The sequence below is a fragment of the Ammodytes marinus genome, assembly GCF_949987685.1.
Source record: "Ammodytes marinus genome assembly, chromosome: 17".
Lineage (NCBI taxonomy): Eukaryota > Metazoa > Chordata > Actinopteri > Uranoscopiformes > Ammodytidae > Ammodytes > Ammodytes marinus.
Window position 1 is genome coordinate 9525853 of NC_137221.1, and position 27276 is coordinate 9553128.

Genomic DNA, 27276 nt, shown 5'->3' on the forward strand with positions numbered 1-27276 from the left:
GAGAAATTCAGTTCTTCTATACTGTTCTCTGACACTGCATATAAATGTGTGATAGACACAGGGTATTGCGCACACATTTACATAATCAGGCACACACAGGTGGGCTAACACACACACAGGCAAACAGACAGCTATTCTAATGCAAACTTGCACAGAAACAGATAATGTAGAAGCATTATACCAAAAGTTAGCATATATGAATAGATGAAACCGTAGAAAAATGAAATGATCATATCCACACAAATGTGCATATATAGAGAGTTTTCTATTTGAATATTCATTTTCTTTCACTTGCAAAGTAGTTGCATTGAGTCTGGAATGTCACGTTTGGCCCCTGAGGAATAAACTCACTGAAGCGTCTCTGACAATTGCCAGACTAAATACTGGCACTAAACACCAGCCGCTGTTGTGGCAGGAAAGCTACAGACAGCCATAACAAATCAGCTAGGGAATGGAGAACAGTCGCTTTGAGGGAGTTTATAGGGTCATTTTATGACATACATCTGAAAAACATATCCTGGGATTTTGCACAGGGATCCATAACCAACCAGCCAGCGTTTCCCCTCTTCGCTCATGCCAGAAAAATCAGGTGTAAGCAGTAGCAGGAGGAAGAAGTGGTGATGTGGATGTTTTAACACTTTAAAAAAGGAGGCCACAGAATTCTAATAGAGAATTATTCAAAGTCGATTTGGTCCATATTATTTTTTATTATGGCTCAAATGTCTCCAATGAACAGACTTCATTTAAAGTTATTTGTTTATATGATGCAGAAAAAAAAACATAATTGTGTGGAAAAACAAAATGGCTTTGAAATGTTACATTATCCAGCCATCCTCTAATTGCAAGGCGAACCGTAAATGAGATTTAGATGGATGTGAACTTATGGATGATTTGGAAGGAAAGGTCGTGTAGCAGCAGGCAATCAAACCAACAAGAATGCTTTTATAGAAATGGAAGGGGAGGAGGGAGGGCTAGAGAAAGATAAAGGGGGAAAAAATCATCTTGCATCTTCGGCATGTTTGAAAATGAATAATGCATCCAAATATTTGCACTACAAATGTTCCACTTTAAAGTGGAGATACAAAGCCATATCAACACCTGAAAACACAAGAGATTGAGTCATTTGAAAGGACCATATGATGTCTATTCAGGTGATACACACCAACATATGTCTATGTTTGTGTTTGCGGGGTAATGACAATCATGTGGTCGTCAGTTGCTAATAATTGCAGTAAAGTTAAGACAACTACAGCAGTAAAAAGGCAACTACAAATTCAAACAGGCATCAATTACACTTTGTTCTTTTTTAGCAGCCAAGACATGACGTTAATGAAGAGGATGTTGAAAATATGGACCTTACTGTGTGTGCACACATGTATCATTAGCCTGTTTTTTTTTGTCAAACATCACAACTTGTACTATAAACTCTATACTCTGGTATCACGAAAACTGTCAAATATTTTTATTGAGGGGAACATGCCTGGCGACAAACTTTTTTGACTTAACACCCTGTCAAGATCTGCCTGAATGCACCATAGATTTGTCTCTGTGAGATTACAGCCTTTTAAAAGCTCTGATTGGGCATTCAGCTCACTCCTGATGAATGCACTTCTACCAAGAGGCCTATGTCGTCTAGTCACTTGTGGCCCTGGATGAGACCTTATGTCACAACAACATGTGCTGCAGGTGTAGTATACTTTGAGGTGCAGGGCTCATCGTCTGTATTGAACAAGTGCACTTTGTCAACGCAGTAAATCCCAATCTAACATATTTATATCCAGTCCACCGTCGCAGCCTGAGCACACTGTGTTCTTGACAAGGGGCGAAAAGATTCCTCACGGCCAAAGTAGCTTGTTTGGTCCTTATATTGAACCATGTCTTCACAGCTTAACTAACACACCATGCATGGACCATCTTGCCCCCTTTCCTTTCCAACTCTCTAACCCTCCATAACCCAACCCATCCCCTTTGCTAGTCCTCCAACCATCCTCTCTTCACCTTCTCCAATCCCTTCGGTCAGCTCTCATCTATCCCCAAATCCATTCCAATCCTCATCTGGCTGCTTGTCCTCCATTTATCCTTCCAGCTCCCCCTGTCTCTCGCTCTCGCTCTCGCTCTCTCTCTCTCTCTCTCTCTCACTCACTTCTCCTGTGAGTCTCTCCACCTCCTTTCTCCTCCCTGCCTTAACAGCCATTGGGGAGTTTTTTTTTTTTTTACATAGTGTTGAGCAGAGTTTAGTAGGCCAAAGAAGACTCTGTGCCAGATTCTGCACAGTACGTTAAGCAACTAGGAATACCGGCATTACTCAACACAAAAAGCCCTGTATATATCCAGGCTCACATAGTGCAAGGCTGCCGTCAGCAGCAGACGGCGGGGGCTATGCAGAGGATCGTTTTACCTCAGGTCAGTCAGAAGAACAATGCAGCACTGTAACATCTTTGGAATCAGCGCTTGCTATTCTGCCTCTCTGGATACGTCATACCACTCACGTCAAGGAAATGAAGTTTTTCACATTAAGGATGATGTTTAAATGGAAGACCCCAAACACGCGTGATTTTGGGGGATTTTTTTTCAACCCCCCCGGTGTATTTCAGATTACATTTTTAACCAAGTTGCTTTCAGCCTTTCTGTTGGTTTGGCATATTGGCATGAGCACTGAGTTAGGGACCTTTCAAAAGCGCCTCCCCGAGTGATTTAAAGGAAGAGCGTCAGCCTCTTCTGGGCAGACCGTCCCAAGCTGTCAATCCCATGACTTACTGGAAACCAAAGGGGAATGATCTGTGCTTCCCAGCTCTCACAAGCAAGAGTTCAATCAGTGCGGGTGTGGAGCTTTATCCAAAAGTGTCACAATCGCGTGATAAATAAAGTGAGCACTGTCGGGCCAGCCAGCTAGTGGGAGAGATGTAAGAAATGAGACGGCAGGGAGGGAGGTAGTGAGTGAGGGAGGGAGGTAGGGAGGGGGAGATAGAGAGAGATAGAGAGAGAGAGAGAGAGAAAGGAGAGAGAGAATAAAAAGAGGTAACAGAGAGAAGAAGATGGATAGGGACGCAGAAGTCTGCCAAAGCAGAAGAGGTGCAGTGTAGGAGTGGTCCGGACCTTGGCAGTGTGATTTATTCATGAGATAAGTCACCATGGCTGTGGAACAGGTGACTGTAATAGTGTAATGTTTCCCCCTTGCCTGACTGCTTGCATCACTGACTCTGGCGGGCCGTGCCCTCGACGGGCTGCTGGACAAGTTTAATGCAAGCAACACTCTTGGACACAGTAAGGGATCACAGCCAGTTTAGATAAACACAGGCCACCGGGGTTCAAGCAAGCTGGAACCAACCCAACAGCGATGCTATCACTGCCTTCTATATCTTCAAAGGCAGTACCTGGAGTTATTCATTCGTTTCACTTTATCGTATGGTTGACAGTGAAAAAAGGGTTTACAGTTCATTCATAAAAGTCTCTAGAGGCCCAGCTTCAATAGGGATGTATGAGCAAAGAGAGAGTGTTGTTAACCACTCAGTCTTTCCCTATGTACCATATCTATTCATAAGGCTTCCCAGGAGTCTAATTCAACATCACAGTGCAGTCTGAATGACCGTAAATTTCAAGAAAAAGATGTGCAATTGTCCCATATCAGCGATCGTGTTTCAAGCCACTTCATGAATCAAACCCGGGGGATTATGGTTCTTTCCCTCTGACAATTGCACAAGCATTTTTACAAGGATCCCCTACAGAAATGGTCTCGCTCAAAACAACTTCCTACAAAAACAGTGTTACAATCGCAATAAAATCTTTTTTTTCTGCATCTCACATTTAAAAAGGCTATTTGGACTGTCATCTTCTCATACATTTTCTTTTTATGATATTACCCTTAAGTCTAACTCACCCACCTTTGCAATCAATTGAGAAATGGTCGCTGGGATGTGGAAAACTCCCTCAGCTAATAAATCCGACAATTGGCTTTCATTTGATTTTAAATTCAAACCTTGCATGACGAAGAATGATCCTAGTTAATGTTTTATCCACCACCCTCCTCCCCCCCCCCCAAAAAAAAAAAAAAAAAAGCCCTTACAGCTCTCCCTTCCAGGTAAAATAACAATGGGGAGTTTTCTACATTCTTTTGCAGCAATCTGTTTTTCCAGCGCCGGCCATAATATTTTCATAAGCCGGGGCAAATTGTGAGAAGACATCAAAAGATGAAAATCAGCGGTGGTCCGGACCTATTGTGCTCGCTAAAAGGTTTCTAAACTATTTATTTACCCTCAGATGGAGACTTTTCCATTGAGATGATAGCGGCGGCGGACTGTTAACGTTGTGGTGGTGTGTGTGGCCCCTCCATTCTCTGGCTGAATGCGCGGGGCGGGGCGCACAGGGAAAAACTGCTCCCACTCCATTGTACCGCCGCAACAGATTACCACATGAACAGGAAGCTCCTCAGGGCCAGTCGCCAGCAGCAGACCACCTCTTAAATAACCAGGACAGCACAGTCATTGTGCGCCTGGATATGAAGGGCTCTGTCCACCACCATAGACAGACAGACCATTACCATCACAATGATCCGCACGCTGTTTCTTTCCTCCTTTCTTTCCTTCTTTCTACTTTTTTATTATAATTTCCAGTAGATGACAAGAAGGACGTGAGGCTTGGCACCGTTCATGACATGGTGGCATTCCTTGGTTTTTTGGTTAAGTAAGAATGTGCTGGGAATGCATTATTAATTAGTTCAAATGTCTGCTTCACGTCCCACAAGAGACCCCTCCCAAACTATTGCTACACTCCCATCAGCCCCGGCGTATTTTAAAACTCATCTGTCGGCTTCAAAGCGGTACCTGGAGTACCAATCTTCTACTAAAAGAAATTGGTTTGCTATCGGCAAAGGTTCAAGGTGATTAAAGCAAGCATTAAGGAAAGCAGACCAAAACGAAGGAAAAAAGCGCCAATAGGCAGTTTGATATTTAGTGCGTAGTGAAGGCAACAGCTGGAGGGCAGGTGTAGAAAGGGACTGATAATGATAATGACTGAGACTGAGACACCATTTTGGAAAGGTAAACAAGGAAACAGGACACTGCAGCTCCATCACCAGGCCCGTCAGGTCATGTCTAGTCCCCCCAGTTCATGCCAACCGTGTCCAGGCTAGTGTATTGTTTTCTAAAAAAGGGAAAAAAGTAACAGCTATCCTCTGGTCGCGGTTTGAGGGGTGCGAGCACAGAATAACAACAAGACCAACATGAATGCAGACAAACAGAAAGTAAGCGTGGCTCATGAAAACTCCGCAGCATTCGCTCTCTGACATTGAGCGCTTTGAAAATCTTTAGACTTCTAAGTGAGCCTATTTTTCGCTTCCCACAACTAAATTTAGAGAAAACTTTGATTACTGACAACAACTTCACTTGGTAATGAACAGGACTCTTTATTTGCCTTCTACCTTTATATGAAACTGCAGTTGATTTGTTTCCCTTTCCCTTTTACGGTGCTGTCCAAATCCCCACGGCATTAAATCCACATGTGGTATAGAAAAACATGCAGGCAAATATTTTTTTTTCTTCATCTATCTATTTGATCTTCATAGCTATGTAAACTAAATACCACGCTAAAATAGTTTTCTATAACCTATATGTGTTCAGAGTGGATAAATACCTCTTCAGTTATTTGTTGTCAATGTGATACAGATGACCTAACACTATAAATATGTTGTTTCTATGACATATTGACTGTTTGCCTTTTTGTGGTTCTGCTGCCGTGAAAAGCCTTACAATAGCATTTGAAAAAGCCTCCATCATACGCGCATCTTTTTTTTCATATTTTCTAGGACTGTAGAAATCGACGGTTTGTTAGAAACCCACAGGGAGAAATTTCCAAGAGACAGAAAACAGAAAAGACAAAAGAACAAGAAGACAAATCGAAGGACATCCTTTTTTCTGTGCAATTCCTGGATTCTAGCCTGATCTCGCTCTTACGCGTCAGTGTGTCTGTGTGTTTTTTTTCCAGACGGGGAGGTGCACTGATAAATGAGCAAAGCGCCTGCTATTGTACGAGCATTAAACCATTTTGGCCTGCCGGGGTTTTTCAGAAACAAGGGAGCAACAGTGACGCAAAACACTGAATCTAATGCCAGCTAAAGGGCACTTGAGCTATTCGAGTGATAAACAGGACCGTGGCTAATGTATATTACCAAACGGAGATTGAGGCAGCCATTTCTGAGCACAAGCAAAGCGGGCAAGTAGGCAGTCAGGAGCTCTATTTAAAGACATCTGAGAGACCAACAATCTCTTCTCGCCTCGTACCCCCAAGCGAAAGCAATAAATAACAAAATCACAACACACTTAAAAAGCCCCGTCGTGCCACAATTTCTAGACATATACCCTTCTCTCATCAGTTCCACTCCTCTCTTGAATGCTCTAGAACTATTTCAATTCTGCAAGAGAGGGGGGGAGTGTCATTCGCATAAAGTAATCAGTCTTGGTTCCCTCTTTCTCTCTGCAACAGACTTATTTGACAACTCTGCGACATTAAACAGCTCACTGGTGAATAGAGAGAGAAAGAGAGAGAGAGAGAGAGAGAGAGAGAGAGAGAGAGAGAGAGAAAAAAATAAATAAAAAAGGAATGCATCCAATTATTCATGCATAATGATAGCTCTGTTATCCAGTAAAGGCAGGGGGCTCCCACACAAAGCAGCCCCCCCACCCCCTTCTCCCGTCTAATACATCTTAAGTACTGACAATTGCCAGGAGTCACATTTGATGGGCACCTAATTTTGCAGCGTTCCCGTCATTCCTTTACGAGTTACGGCCCCCACCATTGCCGCTGCTCAAAGGCTTACAATATTTATGATGAGTTGACAGTCCCGGGGAACATTACCTTGGTGTCCCCCCCCCCCCCCCCTCCAAAAAAAGCAGGGCACATTAGCAGGCCTTGGCCGAGCGCTATCGTTAGGGTCATGTCTCAGGCACTGGAGCTGACTGGCAGCACGGAATAAAGAGTTAACAAGCAAGGGTCTCCCCTCCCAGTATACGGCCGTGAAAGACCTTCTATATAGACATGAGCTCAAGGTTCACAGCACCTCATTGCCTCAGCTACTACCAGGCAATAAATTCTACAGCAGGAGTGAATTGCTTGACCTTGAGGGTAGCCGGTGTGTTGCAAGTTGCAATCTAATACCCTACATTATCCTATCTGTCTCTCTCTGCTGTTATGTTGCTTCTTTTTTTTTCTCTCAAAAAGGTGCATGTGGTTGAAAAACAAAAATTCTGCATTCATCCAACCTGTGGATTGAAAACAATTAAAAATAACCTGAAGAATCCATTTTATTTGTGCTGCTTAAATTGTAACAGTGTCAGTGCAGTACACACAGGCAGCTTGCAGCGCGTTAAATAAATGCAGCTGTGGTGCTCAGGTGGCGTGTCCCTCTCTCTTGCCCTCCGTCACTGCTCCTATATAGTCGATGGGCAGCTCTTAATAATTCATGGGCTGGAAGAATCGGCATGCTCTAATTGGTGGGCAGGCTTAATACTTTCAGCACTGCTGGGACCAAACACAGAAGCAGCTAGCGTTTTTCCCTTCTTCTTTTTTTTCAGGCAGAGCAAGATTATTTTTTTTTGACTTGCCTCTCTTTGGTTTCAAGTTAAAGGTGCCCTCCTGAAATCCAAGAAGCACCTCGAAGCACAGCGGCTCATGCATGCGGGAGCAAGCAGTGGAATCAGGCTGCCTTTTACATGCTCTGAGAGTCAAGTGTGGCAGGATGTATTCGCCCTTCAAGCCAGACCCGCTCTCCCTTCTGCTCCTTCTCTTTTTCAAGCAGGATGAAGTGTCACAGGGTGGCGGGGTAAAAAGGACACCTCCAAAAGTGTGTTCACAGGTGTCAATGATGCCACTGCATAATACATTGACGTCTGCTCGGGGAGTCAGCAATCACCGGGTGAAGCTTTGGGGAATATGTTTTGCATCGTATGTATTATGGAAATGGATTATACATATATTTATAACTACAAGATGGTGAAGCATTAGTTCCTACAAAAAAAAACAAAGTAAGAAAAGTGCCCTGTATACTATTGAAAGAGAAAAGTTTAAGACTGCCACCTGCTGAAAAACATCACAGAGCCACTTTTTAGACATGAACACTAAAGATGAGTTGACACAAAAAGGACCACGGGGTAATTTGTCACTATTTTGAAATTATAATTTTTTATTTTTTCAAGTTATGTTTTGGACATGTTTGCAACATGGGGAAAGAGAGAGGGGTGTGGCATGCAGTAAAGGTTGCTGACTAGAATCGAAAACAGCGATCTTGCAGTTCTATGTCATGCACGGTAACCACTCGGCACTGCACTCAAATTATAACATTTTGACAATGTGTAATTTTGGGCAGACTGCAAGCTGACAATTTTCTGTCCCAAGATAGCTATCCTTTTAAAATATCTGGGGCATTGTGGGGAATATTGCCAAATCAATAAACAAGACTTCTGTTAGGCAATATTTGAATAGAGAAGGTTTGCATCGGTGATATAAGTATTTTTACGTGGATTTAATTAAATGGATGAACCTACAGAACACCTCTATCATGAACAGGGACACATGCAAACACATAACAATGTCTAAATCTTGTCTCTTTTGTCTGCGCTACATTTCCTTCTTTTTTTGCACAAACATTTCCCATTTATCCATCCAGCATGGCTTCTCTATTTCACTCTAATTATTTTCAATTCTCAAGTCGTTAACTATCTGCTCTCGGTAGAATTAGACAGCAGGATGCTGATGTCTGATTGTAATCATCATTGTCTCCCTTCCCTGGGATTCAAACACAATTTATCCAACTTGCTTTTAATTTCATTGTGTTGGGGCTTAAACAAAAAGCTCCTTCAGCTCTTCATTCTCAAAAATGTATCAGTAAAGTTATACTTGAATATGTTCCTTTGTAAAAGAAACGGCGAAAGTTAAAGAAAGCCCTTCAGCTGATGCATTTCACCTTGAAAGGCTGCTGACGATCCAATCTCAGGGCAGCTTTCGGGAGCCTGCTGCACTCCATCTCTCCCTCTCCCTTTGTCTCCAATGCATGCACTTTTAGCGTATTACAGAGGTGCTGTCTAGCCACCGCGCCGAGTTTTTAAACGGCACTAATGCATCTCAGCGTGAGGTAGGGTAGCTGTGTGATAGCCGTTGTGTTCCAGACAATTACCACCAACGAGGAGACAGCAGCACCAGGCCCCAATAGAGAGGGAATAAATAGGTGTGGAGAAGCACTCCTTTAGATGACTCATTAAACAATGAGGCTATCACAGCCCTGTGTGATTTCAGTTTCACCCCTGAAAATGCCTTAACGGTGTCACCTCGTCCCTAGCTATTGATTTCCCCCTCTCTGGCTTGTAATTGGAAGAGGAATAAGTGTAATATGAGACCACAGGATGAGGGCAAACATTTTGGAGGTGATAAAATCATCCCTTCTCCAAGGGGAACCGATTCTAAAATGATAACTTAAGTATGATGTTGTCGTCCTATTGATTTGATTACAATTCAGTGGTAGCAAGTGTAGCATTTGATTAGCCGCGGCTTCATGTTCGTCACTTCAATCACCTCATTAAATCCTAAAAAAAAAACAATCTGATAAGCTGCCAGTGAGTGCTACTGACATTTGATATTACCAGTAGTTATCTTCACATATTTTAAACGCATTTCTTTTTTGTCACAGAGAACAAAGCATGTTTCCAATTTCCGCCACTCAGTCTAAGAGCAGGGAGCACAGAGGGTCTGATGTGATTAAACAAATGTGCCAGAGCCGTCTGTGAGCCGAAAGAAAAACCCCTCCTTAAACGAGGTCAAAAAAACAAAAAAACAAACCAGGTTGTATTAGGGGATTGATAGACATTTTGGAGAAGGCAGAGGGGCAAAGTTCTCAAAGCGGGGGCCGCTAAAACATGCACCGTATACCGGCCAGGAGATTGGATTCTAAAAACGGGGCTCAGGGGCAGCACCACCAGGGGTCAGTCCACAATCTGCACAGGTCACAGCCCAGCCAGCCGCTACACGCCAGTTTGACGTTCTCCATTAACTCAGCCTCTCTAACCCCCAACACAAACGTGGAGCAGCCAAACAGAAAAGAGGGAGAAAATACGCAGAGAGAGAGAGAGAGAAAGAAAACAAAAGGGACTGCACGCCATCAATAGAGAATATATACTGTATGTGAAAATGTGTGTGAAAGAGAGAAAGATCACAGTAAAAAATAGGTTTGCAAAAGAAATCTTCAAAGAGAGTATATCTAAACTGACGTAGCCACAATTTGAATAGGGACTAGCATACATAAACGTACTGTATGTAAACCTATTAAATGAGGATCAACAATGAAACCAAAGCTGCGGAATTTCATTTAGATTACTGACTAAAGACATATTTGAGGTGAGGATCATCTACACAGTTTGGCTATTGGTAAAAAGAACCATACGTGCCATCGAGTCAAATTCTTTACATTGACTTTAGAACAGCTGCTGTTTCCCTCCCCCTTTACATTCTGTGGTTTCAGCTTCATAGTTAGCCAGCCCAAACATCTACAGTACATGTAGGCATTGGACCTGATGGGAAGTCTCCAGCCAGCGCACTGTTTGGAAACATGATAGCAAAAGAGCATGTTTGGCTTAGACTGTGCCCCAGCTAGCATATACAAAGCATATGGCAGCTGGTTGCCACAAGCCACAGCTTTATTTAAAAACTTCACCCAACCTCAAATGACTTGCGGAAGTCGGTTCCTGCAGGAAGGTTATTCAGGGTAGTTGAGCGCTCACAACATATAAAAAACGGTGTTACAGCCTACAGAAATGTCATCCTTACCATCAGGAAAAATCAAGGCAGACACATGCAAGTAAATCTTGTATTGACTGCTTTTGCTTTGTGGGAAAAAGAAAACAGTGAATGTGAAACTCTGGCGGCTCAGTAAATGCCTCACCACAGGGATATTGGCAGCTGCAGTGTCATTACATTGTTTTAGTTTAGGTCTGAGAATGACAGTACTTGTATTCTGGCCTTAGTACAGGTGTACTTGTCCCGCATGCCCAGACTTCTCTCTACGCTTCATTTAACCCCATTTTACCACTGGGCCTGTGAAAGGGGAATTGGTTACCCAATAAAAGAGTTTCAATAAGAGCCATTAGGAGTTATTTTGTGCTAACAACTGCCCACTACACAGTAAATGTCACTTAGCATTTACCTTAGCCATAAAGTTACAAGTTTTTTACGATATCTCAAAAACACATGTCCTTCAGTAATTAAATAATTACTCAAATTACATTGGTTTTCCCTCTAAAAAAACAGAACACTCCGGCTTTACAATGGGACCTTTACACAGACAGCATATTTGTGAGCGCTGTGAAGTAGATTTGTGGTTCCTGCAACAATGATCACCTCTGTCAGAGAAATCATGGGGGCTGTTGATAACCGCCAACAAAAACAACAAACCACACCATGGCAATTATGCATGTCCATTTGAACATAATATGGGAAGAATATGAGATGCGTGGGAGCGAGAGGTGACTGCAGTGTCGTGTGGGGGCGGGAGGTTTGTGCGTGTGTGTGTGTGCATTTGTGTGTACGTGTGCTAGAGGGAGAACGTGTGCTAATGCATGTGTGTGTGTGTTGGAGACTGATCGAATGTGGGTGTCCATCTTATATTCTTGTGTGACAAGAGAACAGGAGCTGGGATCTAAGAACACATGTTTAGGGTTCTTTTCGAGAGCAGTGCTTTGAGTTGACAGTATTGTTTAGGTTTGGGGTTGATTTTTCAAAGGGCCGCTTTGGATAAAAGAAAAGTCTCTAGAGCTCCACGTTTTTTTTCCATTTCAGGATTCCCATCTTTTTAATAACTTTGAAAGATTGCAGGATATATTGTTTTATACACTATAGACAAACAGGCTAACTAATACAGCACATACTTTGTGCCATGGACAGACTCTCAAGCACAAGTAATTCATAATGCAGTGGTTAAAGTTCAGAGACGGTTTCAGGTTCGCTCTTGATTTGCTTATGATTTACAATTTCTCATTTTACTGTAATAACCCTTTCCCAATATACTTTGGCAACGGTGAGAGGAAGAAAAAAAAGTGTGGTGGTTGGATGAAAACCATGTAACATTATGATGAAATTAAAGAATTGCTGTTTTGGTTTTTCATAGCTTTAGCCATCATTTCAATTGGTTATGACAACATTATAGTCACCAAAGCAATAAACATCCCTTCAAAGTATTGAGACAGGGCAAGAAATATGCAAGCAGCGCGTTTCAACAAGCAACAGTTAAGATAGATCATCGTCTAACTTTATTTTAAGGTAAAATCGAGGTGTAAACGGGAGTATTTTACACTTGTAGAACCTGGAGGAACGTTTAAAAACCTGTTTCGATTGTCTGACGGCTAATTCCTTGCCAAGCCTGACATCTTCTCAGAGATGTTGCCATGTTCCCACATCTCAACATTAACTTCAGTGAGTACAATTACCAATGTCCAAAAACCATGGAAATAAGACCCAAGCTGTAATAAACCAGAGTATTTTTAAGGCCGGCATGGTCATTTATAAAAGCTTTATGAACCCTAAAGGGAACATAAAGTATGTTTTTTTTTGGTAGATCTAGAGAAGCGTTAGCCTCTGTGAGACAATCTCCTAAGTCCTGCAGTTGATTTTTCAGATACAAGGTTTTAGTGTGACGGCAGTGGAGGGATGGAGGGAGGCAGGCTGGCTGGCTGGCTGGCTGGCTGGCTGGCTGGCAGCAGGATCAGTCAGTCAGGGTGACCTCATGTGTTTGGCACAGGGAATGCCTATCAGGTTTCCCTCTGCAGATTCCAACTTGCTCACTCCACACACCAGCCCCAGGACCCAACCCCCAGAGGTGTGTGTGTGTTTGTGTGTGTATGTGTGTGTGTGTGTGTGTGTGTGTGTGTGTGTGTGTGTGTGTGTGTGTGTGTGTGTGTGTGTGTGTGTGTGTGTGTGTGTGTGTGTGTGTGTGTGTGTGTGTGCGAATGGAGAAGATAATTGCATGTCTGCGTGTCCGTGTGTGTGTTTGTGCGTGAGAGTGAATGAGCTAGAGAGATAAATTATATGAGATAAATTATTCAGATCAACCATGGTTGAGAGAGAGAGAGAGAGAGAGAGAGAGAGAGAGAGAGAAAGAGGGAGAGAGAGACTGCAGGAGGGTGAGCTGTGTGTCAGTTCCCTTCCATTGAACTCAGTGAACTGGACCAGGCTCCCACCCTTCCTCACATAACCCCCCCTTGCCTTCTTCCTCAACGATAAACGTCCCGCGCTCTCATGTTTCCTCACGGGCTGTTATGTATGCACATGATAATGTGGGTCATTGTGTATGTTGGGGTTTTCAAAGTGTGTGAAACTTTTCTCACATGCCCAGAGTTTGTGTGTGTGTGTGTGTGTGTGTGTGTGTGTGTGTGCGTGCGTGCGTGCGTGTGTGTGTGTGTGTGGAGTTCCATTCTTTATAAATATATTTAAAGAAGAAAAAGCTATGGTATTCTGATGTTGTGTATTGGTCAAAAATGAGATGGAACATTGAAACATAGTTTTTCTTATACAAAGAGAAAGAGAGAGTTTGGAAAAGGTGAAGATTAGGCTTACGGTTATGAAGTATTCATAACTGTATAACACAACATGGAAGGAGTCCCGAAAAAACTATGGTTGAAATCATGACAGTGACTATGCTTGCATGTCAACACAACACAGCACATTTCATCTGCTGATAAAAGCAATGATACCATCTAAACTAAAGCCTTAAAATGGTTTGGTAAGAAGACATTGAGTGTGGATTGCCTTGTCAAACTATAATACTTTTTTTTAAATGTATATATTTGCTGTTTATGTGTTTCTACACTCTTTGTCACCCATAAAAATAAAAAGCAAAGAAGACATATGACTAAGTAAGAGAAAATAAAGCTTTATGAATCTTGGTATTCTGCCATACTGGCTACTATTTAAAAAAAAACTTGTACCGGAACCCCTCCTTAGAGTGAAGCAGTTACCCTACAGTAACCTCATCTGCCCCGTTGTCAAACAATGGGCTAGGTAAGCACACACTTGGCAACTATCACTATGGTAACAATACAGCACACACTGCCAGCAATCCTCTTAATAAAGCCCCGACAGGCTCAGAGGCTTCCCATTTCGCAAATCACTGTGGGCAACTGCCATGCGCTCACACCGGCAGAGAAATGTACAATGCCAAACAAACAAACAAACAAACACACGGGCAAAAACAGATGCGACGTGCTAGTTAATGTCGCCGCACATCAGCCATAGGAGCCAGGCATACTCGATAACCCTTGATTGGCAAAATGATGGGAGCGGGGGTGGGGGTGGGTTGCTGAGGGGCTTCTGTTTTAGCTCCGGTTTGGGCTTTTTAAACTGCTATCTATAAGTAAACAGATCGGGAGATCATCCTGTGCTCTGGAAGGAAGTCTACTTAACTGGAGCAGAGAGTTCCTAAACATCTCCAAAAGAGAGAGAGCATCAACAGTCGTCCTTAACGATTGCAGCAGGTCTGTGGCGGAGGACGTCGGCTCACCATTGCCAGAGTGTTTATCCAATGTTCGCGGGAAGGCGGGGTAATGTCAGCTTAGTGATTAATTGCGGGCCCAAAGTGCTGAGGACACAGAATCTGCACTGAATGGCGCCGACTGCAGCTCCTACAAGGGTTTATTGCTTTATCGGCTGAATCCTAATGTGACCCTCTCTTCCCTTCCCCTTGTTCCAGTGGCGCTAAGGCATCCCAAGATATAAGTAAGGTGCCTCGGTGGTTGATTGCCAGATGGGGTCCCTCCAACTTCCAAGCTCCAACTGTTTGTGAGGGAAAATGTTATACTGTATTACTATTTTCCATTATAAGGGTTTGGGAAACAATTCAAGCAGCATGTCTGCATGAGGCTCGATACAGATCTCCACGGGTTGATATGAAGTTCCCCATATACAGCCCGATTTCTCCCAATATGTTGGAAGAGGCAAAACATATGGCGATTACACAAGCATGCAGCTGTTGTTTTGGGGGGCTAGAGATAAATAATGGATACAAGTCCTCCACAGGGTACTCAAGACAGCTAATGAGAGAGAGAATGCAAGCAGGGAATTAGTAACTAACTGTTTTCTTTTTTTTCAAAGCCACTGTTTTTCACTTTTTCATAAGAGCCCAAGGACAAGAAAATACAGGGAGACAAAAACATCAGTATTCACCAACGGTAGGAGGTACTAAAATGCTAACATTTGCATGTATTAAAAAAAAACGTGTGCCGGTAATATTGTGCATATTTTAATACAGACAAAAAGTAAAACAGGTCTTTCTTAAGTGCATGTGAAAGCATTGATTCCGGGCATGCATTTCCTTCCTCACATACTCTCCCGTCCTACTCGTTCTGTGAGGGTGACCTTAATAATTTAGGGGGAAAGTGGAGAGAGAGGAAATAGCATTTGACTCCTGCAGATTGCACAGGGGGGAAAACTTAGTGTTCTGCTTCAAAACCCTCCAATAGGTTTCTCATTTTCAGGCATTTGTCTGCTACATTACTGAACCCTTACCCTCTTGTGTGTGTGTGTGTGTGTGTGCAAAGAGAGGGTTGTCTGCAAGGCAACATGATTAACTATTGAAAGGGGAGAGAACCGGCATCTTGTGTGGAGACCACATATTATAATGACACTTTTTAATTCCGTTGCCAATGGCTGTTTATGTGCTACTAATTACTAGTGAAGAATAATAATCCCTCTTTCAATTGGACTATATCATGCCTGGGGTTTTCTCCTCTTGCCTTCGTTTCCATTTTCCTGGTTTGTGACTCTTCTGGCTCGGCGTGCTCCCTGCATCAGTGTCCTTGCGATGTAATTAATTCCGCCTACCTGTCCCATTCAGTGTTTTTCCATACACTGACTAATGCACACACGTTTTGGCCTGAAGAAGTGGGCCCGGCGCAGTGGAAAGGGGTCTGCCAGACAAACCCATTCAGGCAATATCTGAGCAGGGTTTGCTCGAGTCATTTAACTCAAATAAAGCCGGGAGAAAGGCCTGTTTGCTCTTGGTAATCCCCCACTTGCTCGACAAGGCTTCGCAAGGTTCATCTGCTGCGCTAAATTGGTGCACGTATCCCTATTTGTATAGGAGCTCATTGTGGCTGGGTGAGAAGGGGGAATCTGACAGGACTGGCAGCTATTCAAGCCCTCATGCCTATTTGCTTATCCTCATTCATGGCAGAGCTGGCTTTTTCCAGAGGCATTTTTTCAGGCTATGCGTGACATGGTATTTTCATTGAGCCTGCCACTGCTAATGCAGCTGTGAAGAGTAAATATTGCAGGCGGCCAGTACATGTGTTTAGGAGAGGGGCGACCAAGGACCTCCGAGAGTAATTGCAGTGGTAAGGCTACACTACTATTTGCATGTCTGTGGCCCGTGTCTTCTCCGGTTTCTGAATATCAAGATGAAATCACCAGGTCATCGGTTTGAGGGGCCACAATGGTAATGAAAAGCTAGTTATTCAACGTGAGATGTAAACTGGCCAAAGGGATTTCTTTGTCAGGCTATGTTGTCATTAAGGCATATAAAAGAACCCCTGTGAAAAATGAGACTGTTGATCTTTTTTCTCCTTGTCTTTTTCATTGCACAGGTGGCTTTCCCTTATTCTGGCTCAATGTGGGGCTCTGCATGTGAAAACCGATACTCCCCTTTTGTAAGACCTTCCAGGAAATCAGTTTCCTGGAATACTCAGGATCGCCTACACTGTTTTGATTATGAACTCATCCCCGTTGGGTGCTCTCAGTTGGCCATAACATGTAATGTCTGGTAATCAGGCAGACCACAGACTAGGAGCACAACACTGTAATGAGACTGACAACATTTTTCGGTGCTGCCCCTCAATTCTCTGGAGAGTGTCCATAGGCTACAAGGGCTTCATTTGGTTTAGCATATTAAAAGTCACGACACCACCACTTGTGACGACGAAAAAACAAAAGGTCTAATAAGGAACGGTGATAAAAGAGAGCAGGGCCTCCTTCAGATGCCCTTTAGACAAGAAGGTGAAAAGGCAAATTCTGCTGCAGTGGGAGCCATGTGGGGATCATCTGGGCTGCGACTGCTCCTCAAAGTGTATGCAGCAGCCACTCGTTAAAAATGCAGGAGCAATTACTCTGGCTGAGTCTGAGTCAGTGAACGCGTTCCAAAAGCCGAGCTGCTGCCACCTCCTCTTACTCTTCCCTAACCGCCTCGCTCGTCGCTGCACCGGCAACCTGAGCATTCGTCATGTCAAACCGGCGTGCCAAAAGGGTAGGGCAGCAGCAGACACCAAAAGCTTCAGTTACACTAGAACAACACAAATAAAAGCCCTTCTCTGTCTGACTGCCTGTCTGTCTGTCTCTCTTTCACGAGGTGCAGTTACTTCTCCCCCCTCCCTCCCTCCCTTTCTCCCTCCCTCTCTCCCCCTCATGTGACTTGCAGCCTGACATCCCCGGCTTCACTATACCAGCCTTCGTGACCCATCTCCTGCCTCTGCCCATTTTTTGCTCTCTAATATCATTCTCTGGAATGGGGCCAAAAAAGATACGATCCGCCCTCCTTTTTTTTAATTTCAGCAACGACGACGTGGTGGTTCACAAAATAAGGGCCGCCTGATTGTTATCCCTCATTATGAAACATCAGAAACCAAGCAAAGTGCAGGCATTGTGATCAACAAATGACATTTATTAATAGAAACCAAACGACTTCACCTTTCAGAAATGTATTCATTTGTTCAAATTAATCAGGTAGTTTTTTTTAGGTCCGTGCTATTCTCAGGATAGAATAAAAAGCCAGACAAAAGTATTTTTCACTTATCATTTCCTATCTAGAATTGAGCACCAACAGGGGCCAAGAGAGGTTTCAACATAGTCTGGTATCCCTTTATCTCTTTTTCCAACAATGTCGATGATCCCCGACTAATCATATTCACTCAATGGCTTTCCCTTCCGCTGGAAAATATTGACGATAATGCTGCCAAAATGTTAGGTCTGTATCCAATCTTTGCCTATTTGTAATATTAAACATACTTACAGAACAAATAGATTAACTTGAAATGGTTAAAAGGTTTTTCATGTTTATACACGTACGTACAATAACCCATATGTTCTTCTGTATGGTAATATGGGCTGTGTGTATAAAAGGGGGTCTACACGGGAGGCGTCTCTTCAGCCACTCATGTCATCCTGCACAGATGGCAGGACACCATGCCCAGCAGACAACAGGGGCCCCCAGAAATAGAGGAAGAGACATGGACTGAGTAAAGGAGGATGGGAAAGAAAGAAAAATTCAAAGAAGGAAAAATGTAAAGTGTATATGGATGAGTAAAGGATTGGTGAAATAGGAGAAAGAAAGAGTGATCTGAGTAAAAGTGAGCGTTATACACACAAACAGTCACAGATGAAAAATAACAATATTCTGAGTGTGTACCCCAACGTCCCTCAGAGGCAAGAGGGGAGACAGAAAATAGAGCGTGAAAACGCCAGGCTATGGGCCCTTGCCAGAGAGCGACAGAAGAGTGAAGCAGTGGGCCAGAGTGGACAGCTCCGGGCGGATAGTGTGTTGCAGAAAGAAATTCTGGTAAAAACAAGAAAGAAGGGGGGGGGGGTGTATTTGTAGAGTCCTGCCAAGTTTGATGGGTTTGGACAACATGTCTCGTTTCCTCCAGGTTTAAATCGGAAGCAATGTCTTTACTGTTTCTCTCTGTCTCCCCGTATTCCTCTTTCTGTAGGAACACTCCCTCAAAAAATGTATTCCATTTTAGTTCTTTTTAAGAACCACATCCTTGGACACGCATTTTAAGGCACTTTAACATTGTTTGTTAATTCAAGCCATGCCTAATATGCACATATACTGAAGAACAACCGTGTGGTTAAAAGTTCTCACCCGCAATTTGTTAATTTAAGACACAAACCGCATACGGTTTTCTGTGTGTGCACGTGTGTGTGCACGTGCGTGTCCCTGTTTGACGTCTTAACCCAGGATTTCCCATTGAAGGAACTTGCCCTACTCACTCTACCACCTACCTGTCCCATATGTCCCATTTCACCAAACAGGTAGCAGTCTCTCTCTCTCTCTCTCTCTCTCTCTCTCTCTCTCTGTGTACACCTCAGACTAGATTCACCTGTTATCTCCAGCTGGTCCGGTAAAGGAGTTTGGAGATAAGATTCCCTGGGGTAGGAGCCCCCACCACGGAGCGCATCATTTGAGATTTTGCGCTTTTATCCAAGCTGCCCATTTTCACAGCGACCTCCGGTGAGCGAGCAGGTACTTTGTTCTGTGTCTTGCCCAAGGACATCGATTGAGAATAAAGGAAGGGGCCTTGTATCGGGACCTTCAGTTGAAGCAATAGACCATGTACCATGCACACTGTCTAGTACACACATAGTATGCTTCTCCACAACTTGTGACTTCATAACAGACATACTAATTGATGAGACTTCATTTGCAGGCATTTGCACACACATACTCATCATACCCCAGCTGTGCTTGTAAACCACACAGGCCGAAGTAAGCAGACAAAAAACATTGCGGCTAAATTTGTAAACATAATTACTGCAAGGTTAATCTAGAACAGGTCCCTTCTTTCGCATCCTTAGAGAACTACCATATAGAAAATTTAAATAAAAAACATTTATTTTTTCATTTGCTTTCTCCCCTGTACGTCCCCCACTTTGGTCTACTGACAAAATGTATATGACTGTTGAAAGAGCACTCTGGTAAGGAGCTGTGATGAGATGTGGACAGCAGCATGCAAGAGGCCAGGGTCTCCGCTGCCCGCCCTGTGGCTTATGAGAGACTGCGGTGAAGCAGTAATGCACACGCTACCTTAATGTATGGGTGTGCGGATAGGGCTGAGCTGTCAGTTGACAGATGAGCAGGGTTAAGAGTACCCCTCTAATGTAGTGTGTGTGCGTGTATTTGTGCAGGCATGTTTGCGAGTGCACACACACAGGCCTTGGCAAATAACCGGAGTTGACCGCCACCGTTGACAGACAGTTGAACTTGCACATATTGATTGTAACGCTGGATATGTACAGCTGCACGCATAGGAGTGAAAAAAATGAAATTAGTTGATTAACGATGAAAATCCCCACCCTTTTCATGGTTTGACCGTGTGAGGTAAAGGGTTGGGGAAAACCATGAGAGTAAGAAAGAAAGCGAATTGTGCTCCAGCAACAAAACTAAAAAAAAATGCCAATTTGAGCTAGCTAAGAGAGAACACATGACGGGTCAGGATTTACAGCGAGGCGGAGACAGTATTTTGTTTCGGGCAGTCTGGCGTGAAGCACGTATCAAGAATTACAAGTGGGGGGAAATGAGTTATACTACCCCTGTCTTAGCGCTAATAAGAACATATCGTCCCGGTCTCGAAATAGGGCAGGGCTTTAGTAAATGTAATATAAGAAGTGTATTTTTCCTGTCCTGAAAGCCCTTGATAAACTCTTCAAAGCAGATCCACATCAGTGGAGACAGAAGGGGCCTAAGCTGCTATAGCTGGGTTGTACAGCCACTGATAACTGATTCAATAAAAGACTTTGGCCTTTTTCTTCCTGCCTTTGATTTTGCTTGCTCTCCGTGTCTATGTATATCTGTCCGTCCCTTGTTGTCTCTCTATGCTTCGCTTTCGCCTCCATCAGGGCATTAAAGAAGGATTTAGAAGGCTCCGTCATTATTCCTGTAGTACAATGGATCGGCCCTTGTAATGTAACCAGACCTTTTGCCCTTGCTTTTAACTTTTAACTCTTTCTCTCTCTCTCTTTTGTGCATACACCCCTTCCCTCCATCTCGTCCTCCACTTCGAAAGAATTAAGAGTATAAATGGTGCCTATGGCAGGGGCAGACACAGGCACAAATCCTCTCAAAGGGCTCCATTGACTGGTGTTTACTTAAGGACAGGGACATTAGCTGCTGCTAAATCTACCTCAATCTGCCCCTCTTGGCTTCTCGGGTTCTATGTGTACTAGTCTGACAGCAACACAGAAGCCTGTCTGCTCCTAGGTCAGAGCCAAATAACAAGTGTGTGTGTGTGTGTGTGTGTGTGTGTGTGTGTGTGTGTGTGTGTGTGCGTGCGTGTGTGGCAGTGTGTGTCTGCTTTTGCATATACATTGGAAGTGCATCCTATGCTTATGTATTTGTACTGTTTGCCTGTGTGCGATCGCTGACATTAGGCAATGTAATAGCCTATCAGTGGTGTAACAAGGCTATATACAGTGACAGCAACAGCAAAGCCAAGTGAATGTCACAACAGCGGCCGAATTTACAGCAGGTATTCAAGGCAAATTATCATTAAGTGGAGACTTCCTTTTTAGAGTTGTCTGCGTCATAATGAAACTGAAAATGCCCATCATTGAAAAGAAAATGAGATCCAAAGCCTACCCAGACTAACAGGCACTTAGCGCACGCACCGAGTTAAAATTCATATTCTCCCCTAAACACTATCTTGAAATAACAATAATTGATCCGTGTGCTGTAATTGTTCTTGTGGGCGAGAGGGAGGGACCGGGGCCAGAGCGAGGCGTTTTGCTGCAATTTTCTCATTTATGATGCACGTCTATTACCTATCATTAAAGTTGCATGCACAACAAGCTGCGAACAGCGCCGAACATCAAACTCAGGCGGGAAGACACAGGCTGGATGAAGGCCGAATTTCTGCAAATGACTCCATGGACTGATCAGCTGGGGAATAGACAGAAATAGGCCCTTTAAAAGGATCCTCTCATCAAAACAGCATCCTGCAAACACCCCACCTCCCCCCGGCTGAAACATCATATAAAACCACAAACACACACACACACACACACACACACACACACACACATTTACGACCACATACAGACACACACGTGCACACACAGAAACACAAATCCTCTTTCAGGAATCAATAATTCAGCTAAAGAGAAGCACATGCTACGCCCCACTGCACTAATCAATAGAAGGCCAAATGTTATTGTTTCATCTCCTTCTATGACTTTGGCATTCTAATCCAGAGAACTCTATTAAATTAGAATACAATACGCACATACAGAGGAGATAAAGGGACCCCCCAATTCAGAAGGCCCCCTCTGTTTGCGCTGCCATGCAACTACGACAACGTTGGCTCCTTTTCTTTAGAATAAAGCCTTTGGTTGTAACCAGGCGCAGATGTTCTATAAATTCTTTTATGCATAGAATCTTAAATATGTATCATAAAATGGAGGCGAGAGGAGAATGGCAACACTTTGGTATGAGTTACGCCCCCGCCCCCCCCCCCCCCCCCCCCACCTCCACGTCTCTTGGGAGAATGAGGCCATACCCAGAGAACGCAGCAATGAAGATGAATAGAAAGACCTGTGTGATTTGACACTGATACCTAAATCTGAGCAGTGTGTGCAAAAAAAAAGGGGGGGGGGGACTTACAGTAAATGTGTGCATCTCTTTGCACGCAAAGTGTTTTTTTTTTGTGTGTGGACTGTGTGGACTGAAACTGGCAGCCGATGCCCCCTCTCCCCTCCCTGTAATCGAGCTATCAATGATCATTAATGAGAGCGTGAGATCGCTCTCCACACACAGCCCTCTCGGCGCACACACACTGACCAACTCTCTCTCTCTCTCTTTCTCTCTCTCTCTCTGTTCTCCCACTGACCCCCGTCTGTGACTCTCTATCACATGAACCCAACAAGGCCACTGGCTATGCTAACTAACCATGAAATACTAATGTTGGCTGCTGATCTCAAAACGGAAATGTATGCCCATCTTGCCCCCTCCCCCACACCTACCACGGTTCTAGTTTGCATGACACAGGACGCCAGTGGCCGGCTCAAGGATTTATCAATCGCTGACGGTGGTAAGATGGGATCTGCGCTGACCTTGGGAGTGCAGTGCAGCACGGGCATAGGAGGCAGGGGGCCCTGTTGCAGCAGAGCAGGGGGGCGGAAAGGGAGAGTATAGGAGGAGAGAATGGAGGGGCATACCTTGATTGAGAGGCTGAGAGGCCCCCGAGATGAGCAACTCTCTCTGAGATATGAGACCCGGGGAGGGAGGGAGGGCAAGAGGGGGATGATGGAAGAAGTAGTGGAGGGAGGGGGTGTGGGAGGGAGAGGGAAGCCATATGGCAGTAGCACAAATGTATTAAACTATAAATCAGGGGGGGAAAGCTAGTGGACTGCCAGGTGGGGCCGCAGGCAGGTCCTCCCTGCTGGAAGCATGCTGGTTCACAAGCCAGCTCCACACGCAGGAGGAGGAAAACAGCACAGATATTATTAAACTTGATTATACTTGATCAATTTTACTGATACATTATTTGCCTACAAACATTTTCTTCCTGCCTTATTTCCTTGTTATGAGTAGAAAGTCATTTGCCACATTTTTTACTTTTATTCCACAAGCGTAAATACCAATTCAAAAGGCTGAGTTTTATGAACCGATATCCAAACACTACTTTTCTTTCCTGATACCTTTTGTTGGGGGAAATAACTATACATTTTTGCTCAATGTTTCAGCATAATTACAGAACTTTGCTTGAATAAAATATAAACTAAAGCTAGAAAAATTTCTGACCATATATGATTAAAGAATATGAGAATAATAAAAAACAAGCCTAAACATCTCTCCTGTTATCCAGTGCCAACTTCCAAAACGTTTTAACCCTATATGCTAAGAATATAGAATATGCATTTTGGTCAGTACTCTCGTTTTGATATCCATGCCTACAGTATCTAATCTATTATCACGCAATAGGAGATATGTATGTATTCATATTAAAACACAGCACTTTAGAACGCAACTGACACCTAATCAATGCACACAGTTCAACTGCCCACCCTCACTATGTTGTTCAGCCATTGCTTTGCAACACAAAAATGGGCAATTTGTTTCTACATTAAGTATGCAGTAGAAAAAAACAATTAAGAGTAATCCCCAAAAGGCTTCCATTTTAATCCCTTGATGATGTCTGGGTACTGCGCCCAGCCGGGGTCCTGGCAGCCATCAGTGCCCAGGCCCTGGGCTCCAATCCCAGAGGCACTGATGCATAGTACAGCCAGAGCAAACACGGGCAGCCCTCCTCATGCCTGCTCTCTGTTTGAACCACACCGACCATTGCCATAACAAAAGAAGGGTTCATACCCCTAATTTTCCCTTCCCTGTAAAGGCACTATAAGAAAACAGTGCAGTCAAGTAAATTAGCTACTTTGTAATTAAATGTTTAATTCGCCTCTTTGAAAAAGTGGCATTGAGGCATTTAAACAATAGCGTTCATTTCGCCTGCAAATACTTCTTAAGTGAATTCAATTTGTTTGATGTATGACGGCACAAAACAAAAAGAGCAGTCAGATTAACAAAAGCGCTCTGAATGTATTTCTACACGTTATTTCACATGTCACAGCAACACCATTGCAGTGTATCACATTATGGTAGAGCTCATTGGGTTTGCAGGTGAGAGATGGGTGGTGGAGGTTATATACTGGACGGGCTCCCAGTAACGGTCTAGTGGGCTGGACTAACAGTATAGCTCAAAGCCTTTCAGCCTTGATCCCTGATCCCTGATGCTTCACTCGAGACACACACACACACGCACTGACACAGACATCCAAACCCTAACGAGGTACCTGCCATCTGAAACCATCACAGCCAAGGCCAGCTATCCATCAAATCCACCATCTCAAAAGGGGGGGGGGGGGTTGAAAGGGTTGGGGTGGGCGGAAGAAAGAAGGTGGCGCAGGGAGAGGTGGAGAGGGAGGAAGGGAAGGAGGGAGGGAGGGAGGACAAGAGTGTGGGAGTAGATGAGTAGGGCTTTGAGGAATGCAAGTAAGATCAGAAAGAGCGTGGCGTACCTTGGTTTGGAGATAGTGGGGGTAGTAGTAGGTGTACTGAGGGTACATTGGCTGCTGCTCCAATCGCTTGCCCATGTAGCTGGAATCCTTAGCACTGAGGCAGGGAATGGTGACAACACGGGTGCGAGCGCTGCCAAGTTTGCTAGCAAAATGAGACAAGAGGCAGCAAAAAATAAACGTGGGGGGGGGTTGTTGAGATTTTCCTTGTTCTTTTACCGTCCACACCGCTGCTAGTCCAATCAGAAGGTTCTGCTTCTGAAGTGGTTGGGGTTGGGGAAGTTCCTGACCAAAAGGTGCCTTTTAAACCAGGGGTCCGGGTGCCTCAGTGTTGTTGGGGCGGATGCTCTTTGCTCAGTCTGTCACTGCCCCGGAATCGATTGGAAATATTTCCACAAGTGCCAGAACCCAAAAAAGGAGCAAAAGCAGCAAGCGCGTCCGTGTCAGTTGCCGGTACCGGACGGTTTTAAACTCGCGATAAAGGGGGGGATGAGGTATAGATAGGAGAGGAAAAAAGAGAAGAAGTGCAGGTGTCAGTAGCCTCTGGCGGTCCTGTGAAACGCTGGAAAAACGGGAGAGGAATAGGAGGAGGAGGAGAGGAGGAGGAAAAGGGATGGCGAGGAAAAACCGGGAAGAGGACGTATAGGTTTCACTTCTCTATTTAAGCTGTTTCACTCCAGTCTTTCCTGCCTGGGCTTCTGATCTGCCTCCCTTCTCAAAACACAATGTGAATCCGACTCTCTTGCTCTCTCACTGCCTCCGTCTCTCTCTTTCCCTCTCTTACATGCACACACTGTCACGCTCTCTCTCTCTCTCTCTCTCTCTCTCTATCTCTCTCTCCTCTGTAGTCTGATCCGACGTTTGGCTGCGCGCTGTCCTGTTTGACAGAGGTGGAGATATCTTCAGCACCGGTTGCCGACAGATGCACTTTGTGCCACGGAGCAGGAATCACGAAAAACGAAAGGCGAGCACGAAAAAAACAGAAAAAGCAATCTCTTAGTCTGTGGCGGTAGAGCCAGCACAGGGAAAATGATCAATTTTTTTTTTTAAATGTCTATTAAAAAGATCCACCGGTTGGTTAGTCAATCCACTGGGGGTTCCAGCTATAGAAGACGAGCGGGGTGGGGGGGGAAAACACAGTGACTCTGTCCCAGGTGCCTAGTAGAGAAGGAGTCCCTCGTCTGCGATCCTCCCTCTTCCTGCTCTTGTAAAATGTGTTCCTTATTCAGTCCTTGGCTCTCTCACTCCTCTAAGCAGCCTGCCTTGTTCTCTTTTCCCTCTGTCACACAGTTGCTCTCTCTCTCTATCTCGCGTGCACTCTCTCTATCACTCAGCCTCTCTCTCTCTTTCCTTTTCCTCTACACTGACAGGGCGGTAAAGGGGGCTCGTCCGAGGCTTGCGAGCGGAGCAGACTGCTTTCTCCTTTTCCCCAGCCCAGCCGGTAGGAGGGTCTTGAGCGGGCTATGTGTGTGAGTGTGAGTGCATGCGTGCATGCGTGTGTGTGTGTGTGTGTGTGTGTGTATGTGTGAGTGCGTGTGTGTGTGTGTGTGTGTGAGTGAGAGAGAGAGGGATTCCAGACACAGAGCAGCGGGCTGCAGCGTTTCCACAACCTGGGAGAAAGGCACGCAGGGATAGAGGAGGAGAGGGGAACAGACTGAAGGGGGAGAGATGGCATCAACAGCGCGAGCAGTCGATTCCCCCTACTGGCTGCACACGGAGCTACCGCACATGGAACATACTGTCTCCAACAACAAACTAGGTTCATTGTCTTATCATAAAGACCAGCAAAGTTAGATAAACCCCTTTCAGTGTACACATTATTTGAACCTGTTTGTATATTTTGAGGCAATGTTTAACCTAATCCCCTCATCTCTGCTGCCTGTGGACCACATTATAACCATTGTTTCTATTATCCTGTACCTTTCTTTTTTTTCTTACAAAAAAGTTATGTTTTGGTATATACACATTACTTCAGAAGCATGAACTACATCATATTACAGAGGTTAGGTTTAGTGTAAACTATGTCTTTGACTACGTTGTCAACAAAGAGGATGTGCAGTCAGTCATGAAGTAATATAATAACAGACGATACGTGTAAAAGCACTGGAAAAAAACACTAAGTAAAGGGGGAAACTGTTTCCTGTATAACATCAAAAGATGACAAGCTCTTTTGATTGACCATAAGTAAAACCAAAACATGTATAGTCGCTGAGTGTTTGCCTGATCACACGTAACCACAACTACACTCAAAACTTCTACAAGATCAAACACATGCTTACAAAATCAGAATGCTCCGAGAGTCCCATTCCTCTTTTCATCTCACAAATCAAAACGCTCTCAGGCCCACACACACGCACTCACACACGCACTCTTACGCGCACGCACAGACAGGAACTAACCCCGTGAGTATCTCAGTGATATTGAGCTTCATTTTTCTCACTCAGTTAGCATATAAACTTGCTTTTCATTCCA

At 44.2% G+C, this 27276-nt stretch overlaps 1 protein-coding gene across 4 annotated transcripts in view; it reads right to left on the bottom strand.

Moving 5' to 3' along the window:
* Positions 1 to 27276, bottom strand: part of LOC307263711 (RNA-binding motif, single-stranded-interacting protein 3-like) — a gene marked incomplete at its 3' end in the record, with an annotated part of 279795 nt that overhangs the window by 165621 nt on the left and 86898 nt on the right. For 3 of the 4 annotated variants that reach the window (XM_080044936.1, XM_080044935.1, XM_080044934.1), the window contains exon 1: positions 24808 to 25977. The exons of the other annotated variant lie outside the window; for it this stretch is intronic. In XM_080044936.1, the coding sequence (XP_079901062.1) occupies positions 24808 to 24882 (75 nt within the window). In that variant the 5' untranslated portion in view covers positions 24883 to 25977. Of the gene's footprint in view, positions 1 to 24807; positions 25978 to 27276 lie in introns of those variants that run through there. 4 annotated transcript variants of the gene reach the window in all.